The sequence below is a fragment of the Sinohyriopsis cumingii genome, chromosome 12 (genome assembly GCF_028554795.1).
Source record: "Sinohyriopsis cumingii isolate HCF-2022 chromosome 12, ASM2855479v2, whole genome shotgun sequence".
Classification (NCBI taxonomy): Eukaryota; Metazoa; Mollusca; class Bivalvia; order Unionida; family Unionidae; genus Sinohyriopsis; species Sinohyriopsis cumingii.
The window spans coordinates 83,410,694-83,434,570 of record NC_142972.1 but is presented as its reverse complement, the minus strand read 5'-3'; the positions used below and the strand labels follow the sequence as shown (position 1 = coordinate 83,434,570).

The following is a 23,877-nucleotide window of genomic DNA, read 5'->3' as shown; positions in this document are numbered from 1 at the left end:
TGTGGGTAAGTTCAAAGAAGGAGTTTACTGCTCGCTGCCAGTTGTGTTTATGCACCACCTGGGCTTCTCTGTGCTTGTCATCTGTAATAATAGTTAATACAAAGGAACATTGATGTCTGAGGATAAATAGTAATGATACTTTTGTAACCCATGCTGGCAAAAAGATTGTCACTTACACTCAAGTGAATGTGTTTTCAAATAATAATTTTTATTTGCTAGATACTGTCATACAGTAGACCTGGATATAATTCAGTCTTTAACATTTTGCACCTAACACCGTGTCATGTGTGAATGACAGATGTCTTCAAGATATCTGTTGATTATTTGCCTCTTGTTTGCAATTTTATTAGATCCAGTTTTCAGTCGGATAACATAATCAAACCTTTGAGCACAACCAAACACAATCTGTTTCTCAATGTTCATGTCAATGAACATCGTGGTATGTGGTATCGGACATAATTGATACATGCTACAGTATGAAAGCCTACGCTACATATATGGATTTTGTGGATATATTTTATTCTTTAATGCTCATGTTAAATGAATGGATAAAATGATAACAATACAAGGTTAGTTTCTTTCTTTTTATTATCAAATAAGTGTTTTGTGTATCTATCATTTTGCAACATGCGGGGCGGCACAAATGCAATACAAATTTATTTTGTTTCTTAAGTCTTAGGACATATGAAAAAACTTTCACAATAAGTTCTAGGACATGAAAATAATTATTGTATCATGTCCCAATATATATGGTAAATATGGTAATAAAAATATGTATTAATAATTAGTATCTACAACAGATACAGTGTGATTCTTTCATGGGGAAAGAAATGTGATTCATATGTTGAAAATTGTAGACACATGATGCAGTAAAACCATGATGTAATTCATATTCATATGATCTCATGTATTAAAGATGAGATTCATATAACCTTATGTAATGAAGATGATTCATATAATCTCATGCAGATAGAAGTAACTCAATCGTACTCAAATGTACTCAATTGCAACACAACATAATCAGTTGAAACAAACATGATCAATTGTAATAAACATAACATTTGTATCAAACATATAACTCATGGCTCATATAGTCATTTGCACATAACAACGTATGATTTATTTAAATACTTGTAAACCTTGTAAACGAGAATTGTTGACCCAGTTCACATGTCCATTGTCAAACCACACAGTTCTCCTGAATTCTTGGGTTAGCCCATACTTGTATTGGCCACACAACTCCTTCATGGATCCACCATGCGCACAAGTTTACAGATCAACACTTCTGTCCTTGTATGGCCTTGATGGTCACACATGCTTCCATCCCCATACAGACAGACATACAAACAGCCTGATACACCTGCAACACAGAGCTAATATAAAGCCAAACTGGTCATAATAACAGGTACCGAATTAAAATCTATAGACACATGTTACTAAATTAAACTCTTAATAGCGACCTGTAACAGTTCAAAAGTTCATAACATTTCAAATCCGCATAGTGATAAAGGCAACATTTCATATTACATCATTAAACTAAATATGCTTCACATATTTGCAAATAAAATAAAATGTAACACTTACCCCTATGGCTGTAGAATGAAATGGAGAGCATACACTATTTGATAAGATCCCAAAAGACCAAGGTGTTGATTAGATCAAAAATATGCCTTAAATCTCCAGGAGAAGGACTATTAGCAAGGGTTGTTGTTGTTGTAGGGTTTGACGCCATTTTTCAGCACAAGATAGGCTATACATGGCGGCCAGTATTAATAGTGGAGGAAGAACCCAGGAAATCCCCGGAAAGAACCACCGACCCTTGAGAAGCTACTGGCAAGCTTTCTCACATACCCACATTGGCCGAATCCGAGACTCAGACCTACGCAGACAGAGGTGAGATGGCAGTGATCCGTAACGGAGAGCGCTTTAGACCACTCGGCCACTCGGGGCCCCTATTTGCAAGGGTAAAATACCCATGCATACTGTGCCTTTTGTGTCTCTAATGGCAAGCAATCTACGATGAGATACATGGTAATTCAGTCACTTAACTACAAAAACAATTATCAACCTTAGGTAACATTGTACACATGTACAACTAAAATGATAAAATATTCTTAGGCCTTATTCTGTGACACGTGTAAAAACAACTTTAATGGTTTTGAATGTCAGAATTATCAGGACCTGAATGGCCTGTTGGTTTTACCTTTTTACAGAATATTTATTGAAGTATTGTCCACATGAGGAATAAGTAACTTTATATATATATATATATATATATATATATATATATATATATATATATATATATATATATATATATATATATATGCATGATGCATACATGATTAACACATTAGCCCCTGGTGACGAGTTTACATGGCAGTAGGTAGTAGCCTATAGCCGAACTCTGTTTTAGCGTCAAGGTCATGTATGATACACTAAAGTGGGTGGTATTATAGAAAGGTAGACAGATGTAGCTCTACAATGATACCAAATAATCTGGAAGTTCTAGTTGCACTACAAATAGAGAGGGATAAACCTAATTTTTTTGACCCAGTTTTTTTCCACCCAAAATCTGCTTGTGGTCGGAATCTGATTTTATGTTCAGAGTTTAGACTTTTTGGTCTCAGATCTAAGGCAGTCTGGTATGAACTGCAAACAGAGAGATGAACCTTTGCAAAAGGTAGGATAAGATGGGCATTTGGAATAAAGAGTGGTCTCAATACGAAAATAATGGGTCTGTTAAGCAAAAACCCCACAGAAAAAGAAAAAAAACCTCCAACTTTTACCCTTCTGCTCATGTGCGAGCCAAATAGCCAATGAAAAATGATGTTTCTAACTCAACTAGGCATAAGGTTATTGGAAAATCACCGGAAGTTGATGTATTAGGATGTATTCAGAAATAGCTTTCAAAATGTGTTTCCTACTCAAATTTCAGGTGAAAACTACAAAAACCTCCAGGGGTTAATGTGTTACGGTATGCAAAGGCTGTACCTATATTTTCTTTTATTATTCTAAATGTAAGGTCAAACCATGTGATCATTTTATTCTGGTAATGTTATGATTTGAAAGCTGCTGAATACATTTGTAGTCTGACTTGCTATAGTGACCACCTATAATAACAACCAAGAATATTTAGCTCATTGAACTTAAACATACTTACTTGTATAATAAAACCACATTTACTGCTTGTTCTGGTAACTTGTCTGCAGAGTGGTAATTCTATAAAGGTTTTATTGTATGTACGATGGGACACTGACATCATTCCCTGTAAATAAAAGCTATGGAGGCCAGATGCAAGAATCCCATGTACATTTTCAAAGGATTTTAAATATTTTTCTTAAGGTTTGCAATTTGTTAAAGAAGTTGAATAATTTGAGGAAATGAATTGAATATTGAATGTTTTGTTATTCAGAGAGTTTAGTAAATTTCTTGTGTAATGGACACAAGATTGAAATTCAGTTAATCATATCATTCCACAAACTTTATGGAATGGATATGGTCCTTTATCCGTCATGTATTGTGTGTCGTTTGTAAAGCATCTATTGATGATTGACACTTACAATGTCTTCTCAACAACTGCTGAAAAGGATAGGACCATATTTAAATCAAAACTATCCTGGCATGAAGCTCCCTCACATTTATTTTCACTGATGTCATTATGCAGTAAAATATAGCTGAAGTTATTAATAACAGAAAAATCTCAAAAGCTGCTGAACAGAACTTGTTCAAATGATGTCATTTCATCATCAGATATGGCCTCCATTACTAAAAGTAGCAAAACTTTTCAATGAATTTTTTGAAAAACTCCACAGCAGAATCAGACCAAAATTTGACAGTAAGCATCCTGCGATAAAGGACTTTAATATATGTTGAAATGATGCCAATGTTCCATCAAATATCACTGCCATTACTAAAGGTAGAAAAATCTTTGAACAATGTCTTCTCAAAAACTGCTCGGCAGAATTTGACAGAATTTTAAAGAAAGCATCCTGGCTTAGATGGTAGCTACTTTTAAAACAAATTCCTTAAAAATGTCTTCTCAAACACAGCTTGACAAAATTTGGACAAATTTGAAAGAAAGCATCCAGGCATAAAGGGCTTTCAGGTTCTTACAAAGTACGCCAATCTGCCATCAACTATTCAACTAGGACTGCCATTACTAAATCGAGTGAAAACTTTAGATACAGCTTTCGTTGTGTACCAAACCGCACTATACTAAGAGCTGTGATATGGAAGCATGATATATTGAGAATAACGCAGAGGCATACTTGGGTTCAATTTCATCTACATTAATGATTATGATGTGCTTTTATATGTCAGTTACAATTATAATTTCAGTTATTCAAAGTTATGAATGCTTTATTACAAGTACACCACACTGGTAATGTTCAATTACAGTTACAATTACAAATACAGTGTAATTGTAATTAATTAATTACTCAATTACACCAGTTATGTTGTAATGGGACCCAAGACTGAGTCCCACAGTAGACCAAGTAAAATCATTTATATAGTTTTTTTTATATATCTGAAACATAGCTTTATTGTTTATTCTATTTTAATTCCTATATTATTAGCCTTGCACCTGGCAGTTAAGAGAAACATGTATATTTTCTCAATTTTTTAAAATTGTTTGGAATTAAAAAATGCATTTATCTTTGCTTTGCTTGATGGAACTCTGGACCTTCATTTTTAATTGAACCCAAGTTTGTGCACAGGTTCTGTTACACTGGTATATGCCATTTTTACCAATTTAGTTTGCCTCTGTACCAGAGGCTCTTGGTATTCATGTACCAACAAACTGTAAAACATGTTTTACATCTTGAAAGGTAGCTGTCTCAACATCAAAGTCTGTAAAAAGCCGACTTATTCTTTTCATACAATTTTAGTACCGTATCCCTGCTGACTTTGATCACTGATTGTCAGCAACACAGCACCAGAAGGAGAGTTAGCTTGTCTCTATGATGGATTGTAAGGGTTTAATATTTGATTCAAGATGAAACAATACAACTTAAAGCGCTGCTCTTTCTGTTTCATTGACATTAATCTAAGCAGTCAGTTTCTGCTTCATTCCATTTGTATTGAAGAATCTTTAATCACTGCACAGTTGTTGATAAGTTCATATTTTTTTTGAAAGTACTGTTGATAAATCTATGCCAGTTCCCAGTACAAGTACTGTTGATAAATCTATGCCAGTTCCCAATGCCAGTTCCCAGTACAAGTACTGTTGATAAATATATGCCAGTTCCCAGTACAAGTACTGTTGATAAATCTGTGCCAGTTCCCAGTACAAGAAATCTATGCCAGTTCCCAGTACAAGTACTGTTGATAAATCTATGCCAGTTCCCGGTACAAGTACTGTTGATAAATCTATGCTAGTTCCCAGTACAAGTACTGTTGATAAATATATGCCAGTTCCCAGTACAAGCACTGTTGATAAATCTATGCCAGTTCCCAGTACAAGTACTGTTGATAAACCTATGCCAGTTCCCAGTACAAGTACTGTAGATAAATCTATGCCAGTTCCCAGTACAGGTACGATAAATCTATGCCAGTTCCCAGTACAGGTACTGTTGATAAATCTATGCCAGTTCCCAGTACCTGTACAGGTACTGTTGTTGATAAATCTATGCCAGTTCCCATTACAAGTACTGTTGATAAATCTATGCCAGTTCCCAGTACAAGTACTGTTGATAAATCTATACCAGTTCCCAGTACAGGTACTGTTGATAAAGATGAGCACAACATTCTGATTTCAAAGGATTACTTGTCAGAGGTTTTATCGCCTTGTATGACACAGTTTTCAAATTAAGTCACAGAGAAATCAAGAACTACTGCCCAGAAATTAAGAAACAACTGGTTTCCATTTCAACAGGCAATTACATATTTCAATTCCATGCATCAGAGTTAACACTAAATCAGTTGCACTGGGACTTGAAAATCATCTTGAATATTCTCTGAATTGTGAAATAAATACTTGAATATTGAGACATTTCTTTTTTATGGAGTTTAATTCTTTTGTATACCATTGGTGCTTTTATTTATTCTTGTTAAAACAAATGTATAACCACATGTTTGTTTCCTTGGGGGCTGGCTTTTTTTTTGTATTTTGCCAATTTCTGTTTATAAATGATTTTAAGTCATGTGATCTAACCATGCTGAAGTTGAAAGCGTTACTCACACCAAGCCATTCAAACTAAATATTTTATGTGGTGCACCATGGAAACACTTTAAACTGTTTACTTTTATAAGTGAACTGTGAACCAAAGGTATTAATTATGTATGGATTAAGTTGGTGACTGACAGTGTCGCTATTGGACTGGGACTACACTATAGTTTATTCCACAAAGCATCATGAATTTTATCCTATCTGTAACTCTTTAAATTTTCAGGTTAGTGTTATTAAATGTAGCTAAAATTACCAGATTTGTTTTAAATTCTTTATGTGAAACAAATTAGGTGCTTTTAGCTACATTTAATGATGCTGTCCTAATAATTTACCATGTTACAGATAGGATAAAATTCGTGATTCTGTGTGGAATGAACTTTGATGTCATGATGTTGACTTGTGACACTGTCCATTACAAATACAGCTCCTGTATAGGTCAGAAACGCTTTCATATTCTTTCTCTAAATTAGTGTTTACGATATAATTTTGTCCACTCTTTGCAAGTGATAAACCAATGAATTTATGAGACTGGTTGATTAGCTTTGGTACCAGTCAAATTTGGTCTTGTTCCAGTGTTTTCGGTCCTTGCAGTTAGTACTATAGTAGCACAACCCTAGTGGAAATTCTGATAACGTAATACACAGAACCATGATATAGCAGGCACTATCTTTTAAAAAAAAATTAAATAAAGGTGTTTTGAAAGGAAGTAAAAGACTTTGTTTTACATTGTTTTCCTTATTGCCAGACATTGGAAGATTTACATTGTAGGGTCCTTTGTATTCTGTATTCTTTCCGGAATCATGTTATAATGCGGAGTGCTGTATCTTTCTCGCAGATACTCCACAGATATTGTCCAGATTTTCAACAGTAAATATTCTGGTATATGTCATAAGGGTCTTCAGATTTATGCAAAGGATGCTTATTTGCTATCCAATATGGCCACCATTATGAAAAACAGAAAAATCAAATAAAAAGCTACTCAACAGAATTTGGCAATATTTTAGAGCAAGTTTTATGGCTTGAATTGATGCAAATCTGCAGTAAAAATAAAGCTGCTGTTACACATACTAAAACTACAAAAACACTTTTTACAACTTCTTCTAAAGCACCTCATTAACAGTTTCCAAGTCGTGAATTAGGGCCAAGTGACCCCAGCAGCTGAACAAAATCTAGGGGAAAGATCTGGATGTATAATGTTCAGATTCAAGGAATCCATGCCAACTGCATAGATTAAATATCCATATAATGCCAAGTAAATATTTAAAAGGAGTTGTGGAGGGGATTATGAACAGTTTCTGAGTTCTGAATTGGGGCCAAGTGGGGCTGAGAGAAATCCAGGGAACAATGCTGGTTTAATAATGACTTGACTTTTTTGAAATGAAGAAGCAATCTAGACTGCATGGTCTACAAAAGAGGATAAATCACACTAAAAATAATAGACAATGTAGCAACTCCAGGCTTTTCTTTCCTCTCTATACTGTCAATTAATGTTTGAATTTACAAATCACTAGCTAATAAGTTATCTACCCAGATGAGCAGTATTAGCCCACATGGGTCCCTTTTCATGAATGTATGGTGCCAATAAATATGAGTTATCTCATTATCTAGTCCTCTCTGCATGTTTCAAGGAAATGCATGGACTGTGTACAGATATATGCCTTGTATGCAGTCTAACTTTTCACAACAGTCACTCCCATCCCCAGATAATAGTCAGCTGTCATGTCCACATTGTATGATGTTCTTTTCAACATTTTCTCATGTTTTGGTGTTGCTTTCGACTGTGTCATCACATCCTATTTTTTTCACAATAATAATCAAAAGGGCACCTGCCAGTGTCAGCAAGAAAGCATGAATATCGCACAAAAGTAGCCACCAGTATTATCATTTGCTAGCTGGTGCTCTGTGTGACCTGATTACCAGGCAAGTCCACATGGTACTCAAAACAAATGATTTTATCAAGCAGGTGAGGTAGAAAACTTCTCATAGGTCAGGATTACTGACTGGTTTGATGAAACTTATAGTGAGCTAACCATAAAGTGTTAAAGAGTGTTTCACCTTTTATCCTTTGTATTGAAGCCATTGGAGGTGATAACAGCTGATGGGCTGATATAAATGCAGGTCCTATGAATTTAGAGATGATAGGAAATGAGTGAATTGAAATTAATGATGATCACAATTGTCTTTAATGTGATACCAATACCAGGAGTGATAGTTTTACCGATCAGACATAAAGATTGCATGAAAAAATCAAATATTCTTATTGCTTATCTATTGAGTAAAACAGTTGGCTTCAAAAAGACTAAATTTAAAACACAATTTAATTTTGTTAACAATTTTGCATCAGTTTAAAAGAAAATACATTTGACGGAGCTATTGTATGTGTAGACACTGGTATTCCACTTCAGATGTACATGTACTGTAAAAATTCTTATCCTTAGTAATAATGTGTAATAGTAATTGAACAATAACTTGGTATCAAAGAAAACTGCTAGTGTGAATTTACTGTAGTAATTAAAGGAACATCTTTTAAACAGAAATTATTGTGGTGATGTAAAAATGCAAGTAATACAGAAGTAATTCAATATTTATCAGGGCCTCATGAAAGTGCAAAGCCACATATACTTTATATGGGGTGCCTTTTATAGACCATGTCCTTAGAAAACTTGTATCACCACATTTTCACTTGGTATCTCCCTTATTCAGCCAGAATTATTTCATCACTTGGATATCTGTTTATGGGAGGCTACTCTGCTTAGGTCTTTTGTAAAAACAATTCACAAATAAAAAGGGAGTGGAGGGAATACATTTGATCTCTCCATTTGTCTCATTTTTGCATTTCTGCTTTATAAGGTTTTAGCCATTTGAGATAAAGGGATGCATAGATGTACATCATCAGTTTGAAAGTGTGTTGTATGTGATATAAGGGGTCTTGCCTTCAGGGTTAAGATTCAGGTTCAGTATTTTAAGTTGTCCATAACACTTTCTTTACTGGTCTTTAGCTTTCAAGTCATTTGAGATTAAGGAATAAAACCTGGTATACATGCACATCAACAATAGAAGTTTCCATCACCATTAGCCTCTCAAATAAGCTCTCTTTTGATCTCTTAACAGTTGAAGAAGTGGTCAATCCAGATATTGTTTGATGTGTAAACAGGTGTTTCTAAGCTTAATTTTCCAAGTTGACAGAACAGAGAGCCCTGACTGTGTTTCACAGTTGCATGTAATCTATCAGTTAGTAGTGAAATTAGTGTTGTATCATGGTGTGCATAACAAAATTAGAATAATGATTTTTTTTTAAAATTTAAGTATCAGTGTTGATTTAATTAATAGGATGGAAGCAGGATAGAGTAATCTTGTGTGGAGAGGGCAAAATATACTTAATATTGTATGATTTCTTAAAAATTGCACATACCTAAAACTTTGATAACATAATAATAATAGTAATAACAACAGCAAAAAATAACAACAACAACAATAGCAATGAAAATATAATGGTACATGATGTGTGGGAATTGTTTAAAACGAAAGTTTGAAAAGTGAGCCAGCATACACATGTCATATGTGTACGTAAGGCCAAACTTTCCCTTTGGTTGCCACTACTAACAGGTTTGACTCTGTAAGCGACAGAATTTTAGTAGTTTCTGCAAACCCTAATCCTAGTGCAGAAGAGTTTTGTAGAATCATTTCTTAGTTTTTCTTTTAAATCTTTTCCAGTGCCCTAGTCAGCAGGGTAGGTCCCCGCTTGAGTACAGATAGTTCAGAGCAGGTGACGCCCGATACGTCGCGCTCATGTACACCACAATCCTTGGGTGGAGGAAGCTTAGGTGGGTGTGGCCTCAGTTTCTTAACACCCAGTCCCTACAGCCAAGATGGCTACTCAAACCATTCGTCCAGCCAGTGCAAAGACTCAACAACCACAACAGCTGAGGCTGCCACACCCACATTGGTCAACTGCCAGTGGAAAAACTGTGATATTTCTCTAGCAGCAGTGGAGGTTATGGACCATATTCGTATTCGCCATGTGGAACCCCAGGATGGGAATGAAACATTTGTGTGCCTATGGGAGGGGTGTAAAGTGTTTAATAAATCCTCGTGCTCACGCTCATGGCTTGACAGACACATATTATGTCATAGTGGAGATAAACCATTTCGCTGTATTGTGGAAGGTTGTGGCATGAGGTTCACTTCTCAGCACAGCTTGGAGAGGCATGTCAACAGTCATTTTAGTGCTTTGGAACACACTCCAAATAATAAACAAACCAAATGCAGGGAAGATACACCAACAAAACTCTGGAAGCGGAAAAGATTAAAAACAAAAGGAAGGTTTGTCAGAGGTGAGTTTACCCTTTTGTTTTTATCCAAATGTATCTGGCCCAGTTTTAGCAAGATTATGAAAGGAAATTTACAAGTCCCATTTGTTTTGATTGATGGCTGTGAAATTTGTTATATATTATGATTATCATCTGAATGCATATATTAACATATAATTTTACTCCCACAATTTTTGTTTCAATTATTGCCCTTTTTGTTGATGTTCTTGCACTTTTAATTTTGTAATACGAGCAGTATATGGCACAATCTCATTAGTACATCTAGTCCCCAGTTTTGTATGGACTGCTGTGAAATGTAATGCATAATAGTGTCATAATCTTAAACTGATGCATATGTTGACAAATCTTTTTGCTGCCATGATTTTTGTATTAGTTATTGCCCTTTTTGGCTTGCATCTGGATGCAGTGTATGGCATTTGTTATTGTTGTGAATCTTGTACATATTATGGTCATCATCAGAAGATACACATGTTGACAGAAGAGTTTTGCACTTTTAATATTATGGATTCATGTCCATCATGGAGTTGGAGTGGGATGGGTGAAGGGTGGGTGTATATTTACATGAGCAAGTTGCTCACCACCCCATAGTTTTCCATTATCATTATGAAGTTACACAAATCTTGTGATACACAGTTATGTGCATTGGATTTTTGCATGATTAACCAGGGATGGTGAGGATGCCTTGTAGATGTGTCACTCTTTACTTCTGTGAACATTAATAGATTTGCATAAGTATGACCTATTGTAGAATGACGTGTTATATAAGACCACAACATTTATTTATAGCCATCAAAACAGACTGTTTTTACACACAGTTCAGCTAACGGTGAGCAGAAAAGATACCTATCGAAAGCTCTGGTATGCAGAACTGTTTTCAATAGAGATCTATACACATGGCTTTTAAAACCAGTGTAATAAATTGGCAGATATTTATTTACAGGTAATATTTTTCTGCTTTATGTGCAGAAACTGCTACCACTAATAGTATTTCTTAATATGTTGCAGTTTAAAACTGGCAGCATATTTAAAATACACAGAAATAATCTGAATAGCTTTAATGGCTTAAATTCTTTCAGGAAGCAGCTTTTCATTAAAACAAAAATGCTATCATCCAAAACATACCAATTTGATACAAATAAGCTGTGTGAATCAGATGCATGGCAACTTATCTGATACAAATGTCAGCAGCCATATTTCAAATCAGGTTTCTTGACACACATCAGTCATGTAACTGCAATCAAATAAAGATAAATTTGGCATATTATTTCTCAAGTAGTTCTAGAGAGAAACATTTCAGTATTATTGCACAAGACTCTTAAAGACAGGGTTTTGAAACCAGGTGGCTTCCTCCTGCACAGGTAAGAGGCATGGCCTGAAAATAAAAAATAAAAATGCACATAGGTGCCTGTAATAGACTTGTTCAGTCACAAAATCAAGGATGAAAGGACACCTCACATTGAGTCCTACTTTAGTACCATCTTTATAATACAATGTATATTTGGATATAAGATGAGGCCAACTGCAAGCAATATCAGGGTAGGCCTTAGGCTGATTGGACTGATTTGACCTAGTCGGGTCCTGCACTCACAGGGGCCCAATGCCTTAGCATTTTTTTAAAAGTATCTCCTTAGAGAGAAAGTAATAATAAAATGAAGGAAGAAAATTCTAAGTTTAATTTCATATAAAACTTGTTTAAAAGTTTATTTCCAAATGCCATGCTCACAGGGGGCCCCATGCGTAAATCCAAGGGGCCCCACCAAAATGATCCAGATCGGGCCCCACATTTGCTTAGGCTGTATCTGTGCAGCATAGACCTTTATCTGCCATCACATTAAGTGTGTGCAGATCAGGGTCTGTGTTGTTTATTTTACTGATTACCCCTAACAAACTGCATAATTGTTGTTGCATGATGCGATGCCAGATCTTTGTATATGGATTTGACTTATAAATGAGTATATATGCTATTTCATAAATAGTAGCTACATGTATTTCAACTTTAATATAATCTTTGGACTTCGAAACAGTCATTGATAAAAAATACACAATAAAGGTCTAAGAATGTATTTGGTTGGTAACCCTACTTCTGGAGATTAGAAGCATGTTGAAAGACCAGTTTCTTCTACTATATATTTAGTGTATTTAGTTTTATAATTATTAAAATTTACTGATGCACTTTTTAAGCATGGTTGTGCTTATTAATGATGATTTTAACTTATCAATTTCATAACGTTTTACCTGTGTTTTTTTCCTATATAAGTTTTCAAAATTACTATATAATTCAGTTATTATAGGTCAGTTGTCTAAGTGTCCTAAGTGTGTGCAGTTAATTAGGTTTTGCCAGTAATCACTGCTGACATGTGGGTGTTATTTTTTTATTTTTTATTTTTTGTTGCTATGGCAGACAGGTAGGGTGAGTGACAGTAGGGTGAACTTAGCATGATGTGAAAGAAGTCACCAATTTCTTCCAACTGTCAACGAAGTGATGTCCTTTGAATTTCTTAAGTTTGCATGCAGTATGCTTTATACACTTTAACAGATAACATGATGTAACATGTCCATTATCATCAGAATTTAATGATCATGTTATACACTGTAACAGTTAACGTGATGTAACATCCTTTATCATCAGAATTTGATGATCATGTTATACACTGTAACAGTTAACATGATGTAACATGTCCTTTATCATCAGAATTTAATGATCATGTTATACACTGTAACAGTTAACGTGATGTAACATGTCCATTATCATCAGAATTTAATGATCATGTTATACACTGTAACAGTTAACGTGATGTAACATCCTTTATCATCAGAATTTGATGATCATGTTATACACTGTAACAGTTAACATGATGTAACATGTCCTTTATCATCAGAATTTAATGATCATGTATACACTGTAACAGTTAACATAATATAACATGTCCATTATGATCAGAATTTAATGATTATGTTTTACACTTAATAGTTAATGTGATGTAACATGTCCTTTATCATCAGAATTTGATGATCATGTTAAACACTGTAACAGTTAATGTAATGTAACATGTCCATTATCATCAGAATTTAATGATCTTGGTAATTCAGCTAGGAGAGGTGTTACTGATAGGAAAACACTCCATGGTAGAACAAAATCATCTACCATCTATACCTACTTACAAGATGAGACCAACTGCAAACAGCATAGACTACAACCTGCAATCACATAATGTGCTGTCAGATCAGGGTTTCTGTTTGTGCTCTGCTGATTACTCCTAACCAACCACATAGACCCAGATCTTCTGGTGCATTATACAATGGCAGATCATGGTCTATGCAGTTTGCAGTTGGACTCAGCTTATAAGCATGTATGTACAGAAGCTTATTAGATTAAATAATACCAATGTAGACAGAAAAGTTTTCATGCTTCTCACAGTGGATAGTCTGTTGATTGCATGTAATGCAATAAAGAAAATGCAACACAGTAGGTGTACTCATTAGTCACGTCTCTTAAACATTCGTGTGTAGAAAGCACGCATGTTGTTATTCCAGTGTTGGGGAGGCAGTGAAGTAGCTCTTCTTGATATCCTGTACATCTAGTTTATGAGAGGGAGATTTGTTCACCATGCATGTATTTCACCAAGTGACTATGGGCATGAGCTATGATTAGATAAGGTTATGAGAAAGTATCATGAGGACAAGAGAGTAAGAGATATAAAAAGTTAATGGCCAGAGAAATGTAAGGTTAACCAGATAGTATGGTGATACGTATAAAAGATTAATTTTAATAGTAATTCATATTTAATTTTGAAAGAAGAATATCTCAACCATTCATTGCTCAACCAAAATGAAGACAGATTTGAGGACAGACCAGCATCAGGGATGGGCATATATGACTGTTAGCTCAACTTGTCATAAATCAGAATAACTTACACAATGGCCATTATTAGGTGTCTGGCATCTTGTGTCCAGCATCCATTAAGTACAAGTTTGTTACTGCCATTCTAAATTAGTGGGAGGATTACCAGCAAATACATAATTCATTGTAAGGACTAGTTGGTCCCAAAAGAAAATGGTGCCCTTTGGGCATCCAATATGGCCACCATGGCAACTGTTTTGAAATTCTTGTTTTTGCAACACCTCCTGAATTGATGTCCCTGTGGACATCGGGTTTTCACAAAGAGATTAATTATAATGTCTAGTTGGTCTTGAATGAAAATGGTACAGATCTGACATCCAATTTTTTGCCCCAGTTGGTTTCAACACTTAGCAGTTTAAAATAAGAAACATTATTATGTTGGATTCCAGGCAATTAATTTCAGCCTGTAGAGCATTGGTCCCACTGAGGAATTCACACCACCCTCACCACTGTACACTGAGATTATCTCTTAGCCTGGTAGTTTCATGAGAGATATATGGTGTTCTTGAATTTAATCTTTGAATCATTCTGAAAGGGCACAGAGGATTAACACAAAGTATACACAAATTGAATCTCAGCTGCAAGCATTATATAGGCAGGCTGGGAATAGAAAGCATGCAGGGACAACAGACTTTCTCCATGCTGTTTTTTATTTTGCCAGATGTATTGATAACTTACTCAGACAATGGTTCTGAAGAACGCACAGTACTAATGGTATGAAAAAAAACGGGATCCAGTCTGGAAATGGGTGAAGATAAAATAAAAGTATAAATGGGCTTGGCTCGCCAGGATTGGTTGATAATGAAAGTTAGATTTTAGTAAAAAGAATCGTTTGAGAGTTTATCTTAGTTGTAACTGAAAAAATAGAGACATTCTTTTATTGTTAGAATTTCAGCCCTTTTACAGTCTTGAATTCGGAACACTCATTATTGAAATTAGCACTTTAGTTTTTCATACAGACTTGAAAGCAGATATTTTCAAAACAAACATAGGTCCAGAAAATGCCACAGCTCATATCCTTTTCACTACACAGAAGCTATCATCTAGGATGCCTCTATACTGATAAATATAGGTTTGATCATGAGCACTACAACTCCAAAATTTAAAGTTATTGAATTTTTAATATCATGGTGTTTGCATAGGTTTACTATAGGAACTTAATTAGTATTGTGAGTCATGAATGATGTACCACCATTACAGTAATATGCTAGAGTGGAGTAACCAGTGTCTATTTTAGAACAGAGCATTTGGGGGCAATTCCTTCCTTTCCATCCAGTTTTTAAAAAGGTTGTTGTTGTTGTTGTTGGGTTTAACGCCATTTTTCATCACACGATAGGCTATACATGGCAGCCAGTATTAATGGTGGAGGAAGAACCCGGGAAAACCCTGGAAAGAACCACCGACCCTCAAGAAGCTACTGGCAAGCTTTCTCACATATCCACATTGGCCAAATCCGAGACTCGAACCTACGCAGACAGAGGTGAGATGGCAGTGATCCGTAACGGAGAGCGCATTAGACCACTCGGCCACTCGGAGCCCCTTTTAAAAAGGTAGGGGGGACTAAATATAGTGGGATTTATCTAATTAAACTAAGGTAGGGACTGCAATTATTATTTTTGATGGCATGTTTTTTTTTTAAATTAGCAAGAATGTCATGATTACAAGTCCTAGAGTTAGACTGGTAAGCATCTTTTATAATAGACTGTGCTAAGAATCTTTTATAATAGACTGTGCTAAGAATCTTTTCCAAAAGACTATGCTAAGAATCTTTTCTAATAGACTGTGCTAAGAATCTATTAAGTTTAATTGTGATTAAGAACAACTGCAAAGCCTCAAAGAGTTTTTCAGGAACACAGCTCACACCACACCCACTTTTGCTTAAAAATTCGTATCTTCAAAACACCTTTGTAATAGAAAATTCTCACAGAATGAAGACATTTCCAGGTGGTTTGAATTGTATTACCCAGCAACGTCAGTTCTAATCCAAACATTAAGGGTTATGACAATATTAGAAGAAATGGGGGGACTGGTATTTTTCTGCTTGTTATGTTGCTAACCCTGGCTGTTAATGGTGGCTGATGACATCACCCCACCCAATGTCTTGTCTATCTTCTTCAGTCCCTTCTAATTTATTTGCTTTTTCAGTCAATACCCAGAAGAACTTCTGGAATGAATGTTGTTTCTTGTCTGTTGGTCATTTATCACAGGTATTGTTATCACTTAGGATTGCCATAAAACTTTACACACATATTCTCCCCAAGGTTGAGTTGGTCCAGAATGAAAATGCTGTTACTTGGGCATACAGTATGGCCACCACAGTGGCCATCTTTAAAATTGTGTTATTGCTATGCCTCCTGAATGGATGGGCATATTAACATAGGATTTTCACTAAGGTGGCGCTCTACAGTTTCGTATTTTGCATAGGGTTAGAATTTAAAAAAAAAGAATTTCCCCGGCTTTCGTCATTGGTTATACTGGCTATTTAAATAGACCTTGTATATCTTAGGTATAATTCAAAGAACCTTTAATTCCCTTTATGTTGGTGTCTGATTGATGGGTGTAATATGGGTTATAGAGTATACAGCTTGGCCTTACTCCAGATGTGCACCCTTCAAAAAAGTGCTAGCTCCACTTGGTCATTTTCACTTCCTGAACTTCAGAGTTAAATTGTATTAAAAAAAGAGCCGATAACTTTTTTTACATTTTATATATTTGTTAATTCATTCATTGCACTTTCAGAAGCTGGTATTGTCTAGTCTGGCAAAATTCATTTTCCCTATTTTAATAGCTGCTATGGATAGTGTACTAAAGACTAATTCAGGCTGACATTTTAGCACAAGGGAGCAATCATTTTAGTTAGCAGTGTGCTTAGGTCATGTACAGTTTCCAAAAGTACAATATCCAAAGAAATATCATCCACATTACATTAATGTAGCATACAGGTATGCCAACATTCTCTCCATTGTGCATGTTTTAAATGCAAACAACTTCACCTTACATACGTCACTCTCTCAAAAGTACATAATAACTGGTGATCGCCCCCAAAAAGACTTTATATATCTAGTTGATCCTAAATGCAAAATTATGTCCATCCAGTAGCCAAAATGGACACCAAGGCAGTCACCTTGAAAATCTTATCACTACACCTAGATGTATGTTCAAATCCACATAAGATTTTCACCAAAATACTTCTTATGATGTCTTCTGGGTTGTGAATGAAAACGATGGGGATTTACCTGCCAAATGGGCACCATGGCAGCAGTCTTCTAAATCTTATCACTTAGGTCATAAATGGAAAGTCATATCGACATGAAGTTTCAGTAGAAAACTTCTTGTGATGTCTTTTTGTTCCTAAATGAAAAACAGTGCTAATCTGACCTTCACTATAACCACCATTTGAGCATCTTGAAAATCTTGTTATCACTAGTTGGATGGTCATATTGAAACAAGGTTTTCACCAAAAGATTTCATATAATGTCGAGATGGTCCTAAATGAAAAGGTGCTGATCTGACCTTGAAAATCTTATAACTATTCCTCCTGAATGGATGGTCACAGCAGTGAGTGGTATTCATGAAGAGACTTCACGTGATATCTTACTGCTCTGGTGGCCTAAGTGGTGAGGGCATCAGCCTCAGATGTGGGAGGTCATGGGTTCAAACCCCAGCCGAGTCATACCTAAGACTTATTAAAAAACGTCTGCCTCACTTGGCACTCAGAATTAAGAATTTACTTTAGGACTGGTCGTCCTGGTGTCAGGATAATGTGACTGGGTGGGACATCATGCTACATGTCTGCGGCATGATACCTCAGTGCTAGACATCGCTATAAGCTGCCACACAAAGACATCATAGTGATATGACTGACAAATTGTTAAAGCTACATTAAAAATCCAAGTCTCACACACATACACCATGTGATATATAGATGTCCAGCATCCATAAATACAAATTTGTTATTTCCACTTCTTCTAATCCAGTGAGAGGATTACCAGCAAATACATAATTCATCGTAAGGTCTAGTTGGTCACAAAAGAAAATGGTGCCCATTGGGCATCCAATATGGTCAACATGGCTACCATTTTGAAAATATTCTTGTTATTGCTACACCTCCTGAATTGATGTCCCTGTGGACATCGGGTTTTCACAAAAAGATTAATTATAATGTCTAGTTGGTCTTGAATGAAAATGGTACTGTTTTGACATCCAGTTTTTTGCCCCAGTTGGTTTCAACACTTAGCAGTTTGAAATAAGAAACAATATTATGTTGGAAACCAGGTAATTAATTTCAGCCTGGAGAGCATTGGTCCCTCTGAGGGATTCACACCACACCCATCACCCACCATTGAGATTATCTCTTAGCCTGGTAGTATTATGTGAGATATATGGTGTACTTGAATTTAATCTTTGAATCATTCTGAAAGGGCACAGAGGATTAACACAAAGTATATACAAATTGAATCTCAGCTGCAAGCATTATATAGGCAGGCTGGGAATAGAAAGCATGCAAGGACAGCAGACTTTCTCCATGCTGTTTTTTATTTTGCCAGATGTATTGAAAACTTACTCAGAACATTGGATTTAAAGAACACACAGTACTGATGGTAAGGATAGACCCTGGAAATTGGTGAAGATAAAATAGAATATAAATGGCTGGCCAGGATTGGTTGATGATGAAAGTTAGGTTTTAGTAAAAATAATCTTTTGAGAGCTTATTCCTGCTGTAAATGAAATAAATAAAGATGCTGTTTTATTGATAGAATTTTAGTCCTTTAACAGTCGTGAGTTTGGAACACTCATTACTGAAATTAGCACCTGACTCTGGTGTGGAACTAAAAGCACATGTTTCAAACATGTAGGTAAAAAAAAATGCCATGTCTCATATCCTTTTCTGTATACAGAAGCTGTAATCCTGGATGCATCTGTACTGATAAATATAACTTTGATCATGAGTGCTCAGAAATTTAATGTTACTGAATTTTTAATGTCATGGTGTTTGCACAGGTTTACTATAGGACCTGAATTAGTCCAGAATAATGTGCCACCATCGTAGTATTCTGGAGTGGAGTAACCAATATTTGTTTTAGAACTGAACATTTGGAGGCAATTCCTCCCTTCCCCTCAAGTTAAACATTGGGGAGGGGGGCTCAATATAGTGCATTCTTTCAATTTTTTTATCAAGATTTTTTACCATGAATACCAAGATTACAAAAAGTCCTTAAAATAAGGCTGGTCAGAATCTTTTCAAATAGACTGTTGTAAGAATCTATGCAGGAGGTCATGGGTTCAAACCCTGGCTGAGTCATACCAAAGAATTATTAAAAATGGTACTAGCAGCGGCCTCGCCTGGCACTCAGCATTAAGAACTTAGTGTTAAGACTGGTTGTCCTGGTGTCAGGATAATGTGACTGGGTAGGACATCATGCTACATGCCTCAGTTGTTGACATCACTTTAAACTGCCAGACTGAGACATCATAGTGATTGATATGACTGAAATATTGTTAAAGCTACGTTAAAAGTCCAAATCACACAGACACACACGCACACACACTGCATGTGATATCTAGATGTCCTTACTGAAAATGGTACCAATCTTATATTAAATATAGCTGCCTTAATGACACCTTGAAAATGTTGTTGTTACTGTTTCTCCTGGTTTGAAGGTCATATTAACACCAAAATTTTGCCAACCTTACAGCCAATATGGCTGCCACAAATGCTGTCGTCATCACTCAGCAGTTACAAACAAGAAATGGTTTTTGGATTCCTGAAAATTCTTTTCAGCCAGTGGAGGGTCAGCCCTTTAGAGCCATTTAGAGTAGGCTCTCAGCCTTTTAGATAGGGACTCTTGTAAATTCATGACACCAATGGTTTATTTATTTATAAATTTTGGAGAACAAAGATTTATTCATATATTTTTTTTTTCATTGGCAGAGAATTGTCAAGTCGTGTCAAGCAGTAGTTACATGTATTGTAGCTCCACTTAATTTCCTGTTTTGAAAAAGATAACACAAATCGTTTAATCATTGTTTACACCCCATTTATCATTTTTAACATATTTAAGCAAGGTATGTCTTTTCAGTAAGTATTATCTTACGGTCATTATCATATATGCTTGCATGTAGAATATGCACCAAACTGTCAGTAGTTATTTACTCCTATCCCATAATGCCAAGGCTCCAGGTGGCCAAGTGGTCTTAGATGTTCACCTCCACAGGTTACTCACATCATCCTGCCTCTTTTTCTTTAATTCTTGGCTTAACCAACATTTTGTACCACCAGAAAGCTTGCTGCTGGCTTTCCCTGGTCAGTGGTTCAACAGTGGGGTCTTCCTGTTAGATATACTGGCTGCCATGTATATAGTCTGTCATGTACTGAATTTTTTAAAATTGTATCCCCCTCCCCCTTCCCAGACCAAAAGACACATAATGCACCACCAATCATTTTCTTCCATGTTTGTTTTACTAACAAGATTTTAAGTGTACAGACAGACTCAGATTTATGGCACATACAATAGTAAAACTAGGTTTATAGCTTGTGTAGCAAACATATGCATATGTTTATCTCATATGCAGAAAATTAACAACAATGGAAGATGGGTGGTCTCACAAAATATATATATATATATATGTGTATGTATGTGTGTATATATATATATATATATATATATATATATATATATATATATATATATATATATATATATATATATATATATATATATATATATATATATATTAATGACTTTATTTAAAGATGAAGCTTGTATGTTCAGTTAACCAATCTTCCATGAAGTCTGCTACATTTACCTGCGTAAGATGTAAATAATTTGCAGTTAGGGTTCATCATTATCTGTCTAGCCACTGTTTACTGGAGACCTAACATGATAGAGGCAGTGGTGCAATAAGTTTAAGAACTATGGATTCTTCCTTGTCTTGGTCAGTAGAGATACACATCTAACAACTTGAGCATTGATTACCAAAAATGTGTATTGTGTGTAAACTTATCCTTGAATCTTTGAAATAAGAGAGACCTTAGTTGTACCTCCTTTGAAAATTATTCTGCTCTTAACAATAAGACTTATTAAAAGACTGATAATCTGTTGTAGTCTGTATTTATACACAATTAGTCAAGTAAATACCATATTTCTTAAGTGATAAGTCCATAGATAAGCCTCACAACAACTGTAAGAAATTGGGGGGGGGGGGTAATCCACCTTAATATCCCCCCAGAGCTCTTGTAAACAGCATATTGGCATATTTTGTTTCATTCAGATTGACTCTTGCTGCATAAAGACATATTTTAATGCATTCATATTCAATAATTCAAAAGAATTCAATTTTGAGCATTTACACAGCCATTTGACACTTTTTAAGCAGTGTGTTTAATATCTCGATTAAGATTCAGTAAGGTATTATATGGTATGCTTCTAGGATTTATGTTAAATCTTGAATCCTGTTGTTTGCAGCGTTTATAAAATAGTCCATCAACTGTATATAACATTTTTTTTAAAAACAATTTGTTCCAAACCAGGGGGGAAATTGCTTGTTTTTTAAAAAAATATTAAATTCTTATATATTTTTGTGCACATTGCCAAATGATCCCATGGTGCTCAGTTTCAATTGCTGACATAAAGGTCTCTCTGATTTGGATTAGCTTACAACTAGTGACAAATAGTGGTAAACAAATCTCAGCCAAGATTAAAGTCAGAGGACATGAACTGGAAACAGTGAGCCAGTTCAAATATCTTGGTTCCATAATCACTGAAGAGGGATCAGGAGCAGAAATTTTGTCAAGAGCAGCACAAACAATGGCAGCTATGTCAAAGCTAAGACCCATCTGGAGAGACAAGAATATCTGTCTGAAAACTAAAATCAGACTATTGTGAGCTCTAGTCATCTCAGTCTTTTTGTACTCATGTGATGCATGGACCCTGACAGCAGAATTACAACGAAGAATCCAATCACTTGAAATGAGATGCTTCAGAACCATCCTTGGCATCTCTTACATGGACCACATCACAAATGAAGAAGTGCGTAACACCATCAGGTGCGAAGTAGGCCAATATGAGGACCTCCTCACTAACGTCAAAAAGAGAAAGCTGAAATGGTATGGCCATGTCACTAGAGCCAACAGTCTATCCACAACAGTCCTGCAGGGCAGCGTCCATGGTGGCAGAAGGAGAGGTAGACAGAGAAAAAATTGGACTGACAACATCACAGAATGGACCAGGAAAAGTTTTGCGGAGACACAGGCAATGGCACATGATCGAGACAAGAGGAGGGAACTGGTCAGATGTTCAGCAGCACAGTGCCTCAACGACCACACTAGGTCATGAGACTGATAATGATGATGATGATGATGATGATGATGATGAAAACTAGTGAGATCACATGACAGATCAGTGATATAAAATTTTTTTCATCAGCAAAAATTGTGCTATGTTTAATTCCAAAATAGTGTACAGGGAGAAATAAATGTAGCCTTCAGTGTCCAAAATAAATTCTAGAGGAGAATGGTTACTCTAGCATGAGGAATTGAAATTAGAGTATGAAAAGCTTGCGACAGGGGAGGTTATTGACAATAACAGGTGCTCAGGTCATGGATTTATTTATTTCTGCAACAAGTATTAACTTCTCAAGCATTAAATTCTTTGAATCAGTTGTTTATTTAGACTGACATAAGGATTTTTCCTTGTCAACTAAAATAGTCATGCCCTGAAAGGTGGTCACTTATTTTGGCACACAAGAAAATTGCAGAAAACTGTGTTTGATGTACATTTCAATTTCTCCAATAAACAAAATATCAGTACAAGTATTTGTGACCCTGTTGTTTTTTTAATTATCTGACTTTTAAATCTGGTAAATGCCAATGGGCCCGATTTTTTTCTTCCATTTTTAAAAAATAAATATCATATGATGTCATCAATAGGCCAAATACCAAAATCAAGCCCTGTACACAGAAAAACCAAATTTCATTCCACCTTTCAGTGTAAAAATTTGTCCTCATCTAGAAGCAGCAAAACTCAATCTTCCTGATGCTGCATATCTCCCAAGCCACCCTTCTTGTTAATACCTGCTGCCATTCCCTCCAGACATTCAACTTTGTCAACCAGTCCTATAATCTTCCAGCAACATCCCATGGGAGTCATCTTGAACCAGTTACTGGATAATAATAATAATAATAATAATAATAAGACTGTTCCAGTGGCCTAGTGGTTAGTGCATCCACCTTGGAAGCGGGAGGTCATGGGTTTGATCCCCGGCTGAGTCATACCAAAGAGTTACAAAAATGGTACTAACAGCTGCCTCGCTTGGCGATCAGCATTAGGAGGTTAATGTTAGGACTGGTCGGCCTGGTGTCAGGAAAATGTGACTGGGTGGGACATCATGCTACATGTCTGCGGCATGATGCCCCAGTGCTAGACATCACTATAAACTGTCACACTGCAGACATCGTAGCGATATGACTGAAA

At 35.7% G+C, this 23,877-nt stretch overlaps 1 protein-coding gene across 1 annotated transcript in view; it reads left to right on the top strand.

Annotated features, from left to right (window-relative positions):
- The window catches only part of LOC149786871 (zinc finger protein aebp2-like), a 192,703-nt gene that overhangs the window by 74,288 nt on the left and 94,538 nt on the right, over positions 1-23,877 (top strand). Inside the window, exon 3 of the mRNA XM_089977380.1 lies at positions 9,887-10,506. Coding sequence (XP_089833506.1) covers positions 9,887-10,506 — 620 coding nt within the window. The remainder of the gene's footprint in view (positions 1-9,886; positions 10,507-23,877) is intronic.